General features: G+C 42.0%; 2 protein-coding genes across 16 annotated transcripts in view; one reads left to right on the top strand and one right to left on the bottom strand.

Moving 5' to 3' along the window:
• ILDR1 (immunoglobulin like domain containing receptor 1) overlaps nt 1-12196 on the top strand; it is a 283577-nt gene that overhangs the window by 137395 nt on the left and 133986 nt on the right. For 5 of the 8 annotated variants that reach the window (XM_019954680.2, XM_070797795.1, XM_070797893.1 and 2 more), the window contains one exon: nt 11756-11851. The exons of the other annotated variants lie outside the window; for them this stretch is intronic. The gene's annotated coding sequence lies outside the window, so the exon portion shown is untranslated. The remainder of the gene's footprint in view (nt 1-11755; nt 11852-12196) is intronic. 8 annotated transcript variants of the gene reach the window in all.
• Nucleotides 9668-12196, bottom strand: part of CD86 (CD86 molecule) — a 66872-nt gene continuing 64343 nt past the window's right edge. For 7 of the 8 annotated variants that reach the window (XM_019955230.2, XM_019955063.2, XM_070798507.1 and 4 more), the window contains one exon: nt 9668-11525. In XM_019955230.2, the coding sequence (XP_019810789.2) occupies nt 11429-11525 (97 nt within the window). In that variant the 3' untranslated portion in view covers nt 9668-11428. The remainder of the gene's footprint in view (nt 11526-12196) is intronic. The other variant, XM_019955312.2, reaches the window with a different exon arrangement.

Below are 12196 nucleotides of genomic sequence, written 5' to 3'. Positions count from 1 at the left end.
TGTTAGTTTCTAGTGCACAACAAAGTGAATCAGCTTCATATTTACATATATCCTCTGCCCCTTGAACCTCCCTCCAACTCCCCCCAATGTAATATTTTAAACAAACAAAATTAACTCCCCAAACTCACAACGAACAAAGCCCAATTTTAAATAAAGAGAATTAGGGGAGGAGGTTCCTACTTGGCCAAGGGCAAGTCTTAGAGAGGGCATCTGTGGCTTGTTGTCGGTTGACATTCACAGCATCTTGGGGATCAGCACAGTTAAAGGGGGACTGGGCAAAGCACCAACAATATCCAGTACACTGTCTTTCCCCAATTCCATGTATTTAAGTTTGGGTTGACCCCATTCCCCTAGTATTTTGGGGAGGGAGGAGAGGAGAATAATACTTGGACCTGCTTCATAAGGTCAGAAATCCCTGGCCGTGGTTACTATTTTAAGGATGAATGTGGGACCCAAACAAGCCCAATCAACTTCCTCTCAAGAATATTTCTGCTGGAGCTAACAGAAAAGATGCTCTGGACAGCATAAGTTAGAGTTCTTTGTGGCCGTACTTCTCAGCTGCACTGAAGGAATCTGCCCATAACAGGAGAAGAAACCAACATACCGAGAAATCTGGGCCAAAAATGAAGCTAGGGAGACAGAGACTGGCCTGAAAATACTGATTGTGCTGGACTCAGGTGAACCAAGAGTTTTCTGTTTTATGATGTTTCAATTTGGAATATTTTTTATTTCATAGAACATAAAGTCTGACCTAAGGAATAAAGCCAACCTGAGGAATAAAGAAGGGGTAGGAGAAGAGGAGCGGAGAAGGCACTGGTGACCCACTCCAGTACTCTTGCTTGGAAAATCCCATGGACAGAGGAGCCTGGTGGGCTGCAGTCCTTGGGGTCGCTAAGAGTCGGACAGACTGAGCAACTTCACTTTCACTTTTCACTTTCATACATTGGAGAAGGAAATGGCAACCCACTCCAGTGTTCTTGCCTGGAGAATCCGAGGGACGGGGGAGCCTGGTGGGCTGCCGTCTCTGGAGTCCCACAGAGTTGGACACGACTGACGTGACTTAGCAGCAGCAGCAGCAGCAGCAGCAGGAGAAGTGGAGAGGGAGAGAGACAGAGAAACATAACTGGAGAGGTCCAAGAGTAGATTTGTTTCAGGTGTGGCGGGAACAGGGCCTCCATGTTATCGCCAGGCTCTATCTCCTAGATCTGTTCCTAGGACTGGCTCCATTTTCAGGTTAAACATGAATCAGACAATAAGCTCAGGGACAGATTCTCTGGTTTCCCCAAAATCTTCTCACCTCTCTTGGCAATAGTTCCATGATTCTTGAATCAAACATCTGTGTCTGGATTCTCTCTTTCTTAAGCATGAAATATTCCCTATTATCACCAGTTCTTTCCCCTCCAAGTCTTTCCTCTTGATCACTTATATGTAAGTCTTAGCGTAGGACAATTTGGGTTTGGACGGCACTTCTCTAAGTCACCCCACTACTGTAACATACTTGCTCACTGTTCTGCAGCTCTCATATTTTTTTTCTTCTCTAAATTCTCATACAATCACATATCATACACATTCCTTTTGGTTCTCCTTTCTCTTCTTAAAATGAGTTCTTTAACTTCTACAAGATGATGCAGCTCTTCTTCTTCTTCCCAATGTAAGCTTTTATTTTTAACACAGTGCCTGGCATATACTGTGCTCAATAAATAGCTATGATGAACAACAAATTCTTACTGTATAGCACAGGAAACCATATTCAATATCCTGTGATAAGCCATAATGGAAAAGAATATGAAAAAGAATGTATATATGATTAACTGTGGAGAAGGAAATGGTAACCCCCTCCAGTGTTCTTGCCTAGAGAATCCCAGGGACAGAGGAGCCTGGTGGGCTGCGGTCTGTGGGGTCTCACAGAGTCGGACACGACTGACGAGACTCAGCAGCAGCAGCAGCATGTATAACTGAGTTGCTTTGCTGTTCAGAAGTAGTTAACACAACACATAGTTCAGCTATGTCAATTAAGAGAAAATTTAAAAAATAAATAACTATTTGGATGATGACGCTGACAATGGCAATGAGGCAGCATCGATCCCTTACATAGGGTTGAGAAGATTTGACGATTGTTTCCAATGCTAAACACCCTGATAGAAGATTTTCTTCATATCTTACCTATATTTCCTGCTGTCAACAAACCATTTCTATTAAGTTCTTAATATAAGCAATTACTCAGGGAGAATCAAAATTCTTAAAATTCTCATTGATCTGTCATCTTGTTTAAGTCTTGCTACAGTATTTTTTTTTTTTTCCACCTGAAACTTTAAATCTCTAGAACATTCACACGTGTTAATATGCATGGCTGGTTTGGACACAGGAACAGGATTTATTTTTAATGTTAAAAAAGCATTCCTTCTTTTTAAATTGATAATGAGAGTCTCAAGTAATACTCTGAGACTGTGACTCCAAGACAGTTCAACAAATAAAATCTAGAGGGAAAAAAGTACGAAAGGACTGATTTAATTGTTTGATTTGGCCTTTTATTTTTTTTTAATGGAATGGGCTTGATGTTTTCCCATCAAGTGGACACAGCTCAACTGTTCTTGCAGAGGCTGTGAAGCCTGAGGGTAAATACGTGATGTGCGCAGTTAAACAGTGGCAGGTGAACTGGTGGAAACAGCATGTAGCTAGTTTCTGTTACCAGTGAGCACAGCAGCCACACCCTGACCTGTTTTAATAATGAGCCTCAGATATATGCTCTGGTTTGCAAATATGAATTTTAGAAAGAGTTTTAATTTTTTGGTAACCTGTGTTCCAGGAGCGCAGAGCCCTGGCTTCCTGCTCTGTGTCTCTGGTCTCTCATGTGTGAGGTTAACCTCTGCCCTAACCCCACGCTGGATCGATGATACAGAAAAAAGATTTTTTTCACCTTGGTAACTAAATCAAAGACTGTGATCGATTAATCTGTTTTCAATCTACTGGCTGTGCCTGAATCATGTAGCACTCCTAATATCCGATGTTAAGATTTCTTTCCTCCCATTATGATTTAGTGCAGAGAACTCCTGTTGTCCATCTCTCCTAAAGCAGCTCACTGAAGTTTTAATTTTCCTGCACTTGCATCTGCTTCTGTAATTGAGTCTATTTGATCCTGCCTTTAGTCTGATGAGCATGAGCATCGGAATCTAGTCTGGAAATGATAGGAGGCTTCTCCTAGTTCATCTCCTTAGCTAATTGTGTCAGTTTCCCGGTTTGTTTTTTTTTCTCCTGCACACCTCTCCCCCAACAAACCATCCTCTGCATAACTACCCTTTAAGACTAAGTCCTCCAAAATCTTAACAGGGAGCCCCTGACCCTTGAGAGATCCCGCTTTCCCTCTCAGCCCAACTGCTTAGAATCTTATGTTATATTTAGTAAGGACAGACCTCTGCCACCATGAAAGAGAAGTAGATATTGTTGCATGTCTGGAAATAATCTTGACCAAAGGAAATATAAAGGGTGTGTTAGAAAGATGTGTTTGGCCTCAGACAGTAAGGATTGAGGGTCCCTCGTGCATAACATGATTGCATGAATCATCTCAGTCCTGTGTTGAGATGCTGAGAGAGGGACTTCTTCAAATGAGGCTGATGTGGGAGGTGTTGTAGGAGCATTTCTGGCTTTTATCAGGGTGCAAAGGGACTTCTGGGCTGAGTGCTATATGAAAGACCCCACACCCACCCCTGTTACTTCATGATGGCTTCCTGTTCCCATTTCTCCCACTACTAATGCTTCCTCACCACCACCAGCTCCACCTTGCCGTAACAAGACACCCAGTTGCTGGTTTGCTGAGGCTCCTTCCCTTTCCTTCCCTGCCCTGCCCTTCCTCTCCTTTTCCTTCTTTAACTGTATAATCCTTGTATCTTTTGGATTGCCCTTGATTCTATGAGGTAGGTAGGAAGGTGTTATTAACCCTATATTACACATAAGAAAATGTAGAATCAGAAGGATTAAGGAATTTGCCTAAGGTCAGGTCTACTTGACCCAAAGTGCATGCTCTTAGTGCATCATACGCTGTCAATGTCCATTTCCCAGATGGTCTAGCTAACAGGAAGTGCAGAAAGGCACAGTAAGGTGGAAAGTACCCTTGACTGAAGCTGGGGAACCTGACTTCTGGTCATAGCTCTTTTTAAACTTAAAGAGGAATCCTTCTCCTCTGCCCTCACTTGCCATATAAAATGGAAGGGCTCTACTTGATGCTTTCTATGTTTCTTCCATTTCTAATAGACTGTTAGGACTATTTAGTGACTCTTTATATATTTAGGAAATCCATGGGTACACAGCATTTAATCTCAAAAACAATGATTCACAATCAGATTGTGGGAAGAGAAGCCACTTTGCCACATGTGGTATCAAGCTGGCATGACTGCCAGGGTGGAGAGCTACTTTCTGAAGTTAGTTCATGTATATTTTTAAAAGGCATCTTTTCATGCTAAAAACACTCATAAGGTACTGAACACTCTAATCTTTGTCCAGTTACACTTGTTTATAAAAAATACTTCGTTGATCTTGTGTATTAATGTATATGAATGGGGAAAGAACATAATTGATGCCGGATGAGGAGACTGGGTACTAGTTTTCTCTGAAAGCATCATTAGTAGAGAGCCTTGATCCAAGACATAGCACCTATGGTTTCCCCAACTCTGTGATTCTGATTGAGACTCTACTTCGGGACACTATACATACTGAGATGTATTGTCCTTGTCCACTAAGGAAAATTTACTTATCACTATAATCTAAAGTGTAGCTTAATAAGAAATAATGTGAAAAGTACAAAATCTTATATGCTTCTTCATTAGATGTGAAAACTACTGATTCTGATCTCTTTTGTTTCCTTCATTATCATACCTTTTATCCTTCATGCTTGTAAATGCAATGTTAGCAGAAAAATATTTTCTTCAGAAAGTTATAAGGAACAGATAGATAACTGCCTACATAAATTAGAAACATTTCATTACATGCTGGCAAACTTAAAGTGTAGCAAACCTTAGAGATGTTGCTATAAATGGATATTTTTCCTTTTCTAGCCTAATTTAACCTTGCCACCACCCCTCCCATCTCTGAATGAATCTTCACTTTCCCATCTTTCCAGACCCTGCTTCCCAATTCCTGTGGTACACAGCCTCCATCTCTCATGAGGGCCAAGGACTATTTGATTTCTTTTAAGCTCTTAAATTATATGGTTTCATGAAATGAGAGGTTTTACTTTAGTTAATAAGGATCTCTACTAAAATTGAGGGGTAGATACAGAGTAGGTACCACTATCTCCTGTGTAGAGTCCAGTATGTACTCTGTAATCCTGCTTCCTGGTGGCTGAGAGGAGCTGGTTCAGTGTGAATGCTCTGAAATAATGGGTTCTGAAGGCTGAGATGGTGGGGGTATGATTATCCTGGGTGGCCAGAGGCAGCTTTTTTAAGGGAGTGAATCCAAGTTATTCTTAGAGTGGGAAACTAAAGTTCTAGCTTGGGAGGTGGAGCTGATCATCAGATCTAAGTTGTATGGCAAGAACAGGAGGTGATTAGGTGGCTGAAAGCTAGGATGTTTGAGGAGAATTTGGCAGATAGAGCATGAATCTGCCCAGATCAAGAAGTTTAGGAGTAGGGCTATGCAAAAGAACACTTGCTTATTTAGTGGCTTTAAGTTCTCCTTGGGAAATCTGGAGCTGCTCAATATACCAGCTAGCGGCCAGAGTTGTGCTTGGTGGGGAAAGGAAGTATTGGGACAGGAATGAATTATTGCTGGAATGGGTATTCTTTGGTCACAAGATATTGTGTTAATTGTGTGCAGCCTGGGTAGTGGTAAGGTATGTGGCCCAAGAGAAGTAGTGGTATTTGAGTCGAGCTCTCATGATGAACAAGAGTCTCATAAGCAGAGGGAGATGTGGAGAAATATTCCAGAGTCACAGAATAGCACAGGTGAAAACAACCAATATAATACAAGCTATATTTTGGAAACTATTAGTAGCTAAATATGGCAGCATCGTGGATATTCCAATATGAGAAGAGGGGAAAAATAAAATTGGTAAAGAATTAGAGTCACATTGTTGATGACTTTGGATTTTAGGCCAAAGGCAGTCAATGGTAAAGTCCTTGAAAATTTTGAATAGTGGAGTTCCAAGTAAGAGGGTAGATTAAATACACAGATCTAATTCTGTTACCTCCTGAAATTCCACTAAAACTAAAGAAAAAATTGATTTTAAATTTCTTTTTAAAAATTTAGATTTACGTATTTTGACTGCACTGCATCCTTGTTGCTGTGCATGGGCTTTCTCTTGTTGTAGTGAGCAGGGGCTACTGCAGTTGTGGTGAGCGGGCTTCTCACTGTGGTGGCTTCTCTTGTTGCAGAGCATAGGCTGTAGAGTGTAGGCTCAGTAGTTGGGGCTCCTGGGTGCTAGAGCACAGGTTCAATAGTCGTGGCACACAGGTTTAGTTGCCCTGTGGCATGTGGGATCTTCCCAGACCAGGGATCAAACCCATGTCCCTTGCATTAGTAGATGGATTCTTCATCTTTGGACCACCAGGGAAGTCCCTGTTTTTTAATTTCAAGTACAAGAATATGAAAGGAGACCACAGTTTGGAATCTGAAAAATAGATGGATGCCTGGTAACTAACTTAGCAAGGAAGGATAGCCAAATCTTTCCTGTCAGTGCGGAAACCAAGAAACAACCCAGTTTATACCCTAGGGTTATCAAAAGCCTCAGGAAATAGCAAGACTAACCAATTGAGAATGAGGTTGAGGGCCAAAACAAGGAAGACTGGGTAAAGGTTTGTGAGACGCTGAGCTCTCTTTTCCCACTCTGCACTACTGGGCAACTTTCCTCTCCTGCCCTGGCAGAAATCTGAAGTCTTGTTAGCTGGAGATGGAAAAGCAGAAGATGTTAGAAAAAGAGACATCTCACACATTTGAGAATGGCATTACCATACTGAAAACATATGGACAAAGTAAATTTACATAGAGTGAATAAAGATTGCAGACATCCCACCACTAGCACACACACAGTCACATGTGCACATATCCCCCTCTTCTCTTAATTTTCTCCCAAAATTCTGATAGAGAGACTTCCACCTTTCAGGCAAGATATTGGAAAACCACCAGCCCAACAGGAAAGACCTAAAGATGGTTTCCCAATGAAGCCCTCCTACTATTATGCCCCTTTTGCTGATGAGGAAACATAGGCACAGAGATGTCAAAATGATTTACTGAAGGTCATTCATTTAGTATTTATTTGTAAGTATAAGTATGTATGAATATACATATTACATATGTGTATGTATATGTATATTCATACTAAACACTGACACATACACTTATATATAAGCATAGTGTATCAATGGAAAGATGCATAACAAGCTGGAGATCAGCACTGTCTTCATGTGGCTAAAGAAAAGGAATGTGAGGGAGACCTTCCTACTTATTGCCTTGTTCCTTTTGATGTTTGAACAAAATGTAGGGTAAAAGTCAATAGACTGGGATTATTTTGTTGGTGATAGTCATGTTCTCAGGATGAGGAAATAAGAGCCTGAATGGGAAAAGAGTGGGTAGATGCTAAAGCTGGAGGAATCTTTGCCTGGCCTGGTGATGACCAGAGGTGGCAGGTGGGTGGGAGTGGGCAGTGGGTGCCAAGAGAAAGGTCAGAGGGCAGTGGTCAGAGATGACTCCTTGCTTTCTAGTCTGGGTTCACAAATGTGAGGACACTGAGTGGACGAAACTGGCTTCAGAATGACAGAGGAGGGTGGATTGCAAAAGAATAATAAGTGACAGGGATGGTGGGAGGGGGACTAGAGTCAGCGAGAGTAGCTCATGCTTTCTCTGACCATGCATTTGTCCTGTCACGTGCCTCATCACCCGCAGATTCTGGACTTACGGGATGATGGGATGGCTCCTGGAAAAGTCAGGGATGGGTCTTCTGGAGGCACCACCTTTGGAAGGCTGAGGGAGTGTCGTGTAAGATGGAGCGTGGACACTCAACTGGCAATCAACCAAAATGCTGCCTGTCCCCTGGCCAGAAAACACAAGGCTGGGAAATAAAAGGGCCGAAGGGGCCACGATTCACAAAATTTTCCCCAGCTCTGTCACTTACTAAGTTAATGATCTTGGGTAAATCATTTTGACCTCTCCGTGGTTATGTTTCCTCATCAGCAAAATGGGCAAAAGAGTCCAGTACCTTCATCATAGGGTTGCTGTGAGGATTAAATGGGATCATGAGTTTAAAGGTTTATAAGAGTGCCTGGTACAAAATAAACACCAGTAATATTAGCTAGTACTGTTATCACACCTCATGAGTACTTTTCACCTTACTTGGGGTTCTTTCTCCCAGACTTGGAACACGGAAGGCCTAGAGAATTTAATACACAAGAGGAGATGCTTTCACCAGGGTATGCTAATGTTCTGTTCAGTCCTTATACAAATAATTTTGAGGTGCTATCTTAGGTGCCTGAGATTCACTGGTGAAGAAATTAGACACATCCATGCCCTCATACAGCCTGGACAATTTTCTTTTTTCCACAATTTCTCTGGCTCTTCTCATATGCCCTGTATTTATTTTCAATTGGAATATAATTGTCATATAACACTGTATTAGTTTTAGGTGTACAACATAACAATTTGACATAGTATTTATTAAGAGATCACCTCAATAATTTAACATTAATCACCACACATAGTTACAAAATTTTCTTCTTGTGATGAGAACTTTTAAGATGTACTCTCAGCAACTTTCAAATATACAATACAGTTATATGCATTTATTTTATAATCAAAGAATTTTCAAGAAATACATTTTTACACTAAGCTTGTGTTTAATGTCGGAGAAGGCAATGGCACCCCACTCCAGTACTCTTGCCTGGAAAATCCCATGGATGGAGGAGCCTGGTGGGCTGCAGTCCATGGGGTCGCTAAGAGTTGGACATGACTGAGCGACTTCCCTTTCACTTTTCACTTTCATGCGTTGGAGAAGGAAATGGCAACCCACTCCAGTGTTCTTGCCTGGAGAATCCCAGGGATGGGGGAGCCTGGTGGGCTGCCGTCTATGGGGTCGCACAGAGTCAGACACGACTGAAGCGATTTAGCAGCAGTAGCAGTAGCAGCAGTGTTTAATGTACATACAATCACACATTACATGGTATAAAACATTACAAACTGAAAGGCAAGTATCCCTTCCTTAATTTCAGATTTCCCAGTTACCCTGAGAAAAAACATCCCTTATGTCTTAGTACCTAGATAAACACAGAATCATGTAAGACACCCTTACTAATCCAATGGTAAAGGAAAGGGAAGAGGAAAGTGTTTGGTGTGAGTTGGGGCTTTTAGTTAGGTGACCAGAGACTGGGCTATCTTAGCACTATCAAGAGCAAAGACATACCTTAGGAGGATACAGGGAGTGATATCAGACTGTAAGTATTGCTGAAGTAGAAAATTTAGACTTTTACATCATTTTAATGGACTTCCCAGGTGGTGCTGGGGGTAAAGAACACACCTGCCAGTGCAGGAGATGTCTGAGACAGGGGTTCGATCCCTGGGTCAGGAAGATCCTCTGGAGGAGGGCATGGCAACCCATTCCAGTATTCTTGCCTGGGGAATCCCAGGGACAGAGGCGCCTAGAGGGCTACAGTCCATAGGGTCGCAAAGAGTCAGACACGACTGAAGCGACTTAGCACACATCATTTTAATGGAAATTTATTAAGAATAGATACATGTGTATGTATAACTAAACTACTTTACTGTACATGCAGAAACACCACAACATAATCATCCATCTTCCAATATAAACTAAAAAGTTAAAAAAAACACACCACATTTAGTCTAATGAAGATGCTTAAAGCCTAATGAAGACAAGGCAGGGTAGAGCACACAGCTGGAACTATTACAGGTTCAAGCATGGCTAGCGTAGGCGTCTACGACCCTTCAGGGTCCTTTATGTAGAATAAACACGCCACGACTGAGCAACTGAACAACAACAACAAAATGTAGAATAAGAACTACTTTTCCGTAGCGTGGGCCTCCCAAAGTTCTCTTTAGGTTTGGACTGAGGCTTCTTCATCCGTCAGTGATGCTGTCTTAGAGCCAGGGTCTCCTAACTCATTTCTACTGGGCTAGTATATTCCTCTCCCAGGCCCAGTTTCCCTGTTGTTGAGAGCTGACACATAGACAGTCCCCAGAGCCCTGCTCTGGGACAACCGGTATCTCCTTAGGACATCTATGGGTTTAGTCAGCCTCTGGGCAATGTGCATCTTGGCCCTCTTAATTCTGTTGCAGCTCCTTCACTCTCAGTCATTTATTGGAAGAGACCTAGGCCTCCTTCCATCACCCCGTTATTAAGATGATAGCTCTCCCTTCCCAGCTCTGCTTCCAGTCGGGTGAAACATTACAACAAGCTGGCTATCATCAAAACCCCTCCCAACCTGCAAGGAAACTGCTGTCGGCCTTAAGTCCATTTGGTTAGACTGTCCATCTGTTGCTCTTCCCAGGGCTTGTTGAAGGCCTGCACACACTGAACATTCATGTGCATTTCTATTGGTCAAGAGCTTTCATTTTTTTTCCTGTTTTGAGTATTGTGATCTCTCTACTGGCTCTCTCACAGTGGCCCCAGGCCACTGTCTCATTTTTTTTTTCCCCCAAGAAGAGAAACAGAGTTTATTATGCACACCATTCTTCTGCTTTATCCCACAGTCTTTGCTAAGGCTCAGCAGTAGCTTCTTGGGCAGGTGGATCCTCCTTAATATTAGCCTCGGCCCCGATGGTAATGGCTACAGAACTGGTTCCTTCTCTGTCTCTAATTTCCCGGATTTTGAGTTGGTCTGCTCATTGTTGTCAGCACACTGGACCATCACTTTCCTTACTGACCCTCACAGAGGGACCAGAACCCCTTAACAGAGTGTGGAATTTCCTCAGTAATTACATTATTATAGGACATATTTCTCTATACTTCAAAACATTATAAGGCCATAAAATACATAACTCCCACCCAGACTGAAAAGGTAGTTGTTCAGTCACAGGTATACAAGATGGAATGAGGGTTAGTATTTGAGATTCAGAGTAGATAAAAGCCACAATTCCAGGAATTGGGAGTTCTACATAAAACATAATTTATAAAATTAAGAAAAGAGACCAAATGGGAAACAAGAGTTGTTAATCTTACACATGATTCCTGAGCCAGGAATCAGTTAGGTGGGTTTGACCCTTGAGTGTGTTCTGAAATGAAAAGAAACAGTTAAAATCTACTCCTGGCATTGAGAGCAGAGCTGGCATGGTAGGAGGCTATTTTACTTGGAGGGAATTCTGAAGCCCCCACTAGTATTAATAGTAATATTTTCTTGCCTTCTGGGAAGGTTTAGAGAGACAAGAAAAGGTCAGTCAAAACTTGAAAAGGAAAGCATATAAGAACAGTTACATGGCGTTTACTCTTTAATTAAAAATCTGTAGCACTTTTGTTGTCTGAGGCTGTCTTTGAAATGTTAACATCACACTGGACTTCATCAGATCTTTCAGGTTCTTGGAGTTCTACTCTGGAAAAATAGAGAAAAGAATTCGGTGAGATTTCACAGTAGAGCCACTTTCTTTTTCTAGCTTTCAGCAGTGGAGCAGAACATAGGAATGAGCAATGGCATTGCAATAGCAATGAGGAGAAATAAACTATTGAAGAGATGTGCCATCCATGCTTCCTATTTACTCTCTCTGACTTTTGTCTGGGCCTGCCACTGCCCTACGCTGATTCCCTGGTGCCTTCCCTCTGTAGGCTCTTCCAGACCTTTTCTGAACTGGCTTTGACAAGGCAGCACAGCACCTGGGCTCCATCCTGGATTCTGAGACTCACAGTAGCTGGTATATCCAGGTGAGTGCAGGGCACACGGGAAGCAATGTACCCTGGGCTCATGACTATGTCTTTTTTTGACTTAGGGTTGCTTTAACCTCATGACTGTGTGACTAGTGCCTCAATATTCTTGACAGCCCAGTTTCTCATGGGGGGTGGAGGTACAATCTGACTGCCTCATTTTGTAAAAAGGTGGATTGCCAGGAATCTTTGTGTATTCTTTCATGCATCCATCCATTCTTTCAACAAATATCTATTTTAATAACCAAGATATGGAAACAACTTAAGTGTTCACTGATGATCGATAAAGAAATTGTCACACACACACACACACAGAGTAGACTATTACTCAGCCACAAAAAAGGA

Source organism: Bos indicus, chromosome 1 (genome assembly GCF_029378745.1).
Source record: "Bos indicus isolate NIAB-ARS_2022 breed Sahiwal x Tharparkar chromosome 1, NIAB-ARS_B.indTharparkar_mat_pri_1.0, whole genome shotgun sequence".
NCBI lineage: Eukaryota > Metazoa > Chordata > Mammalia > Artiodactyla > Bovidae > Bos > Bos indicus.
This window is presented reverse-complemented; position numbering and strand designations above follow the sequence as displayed.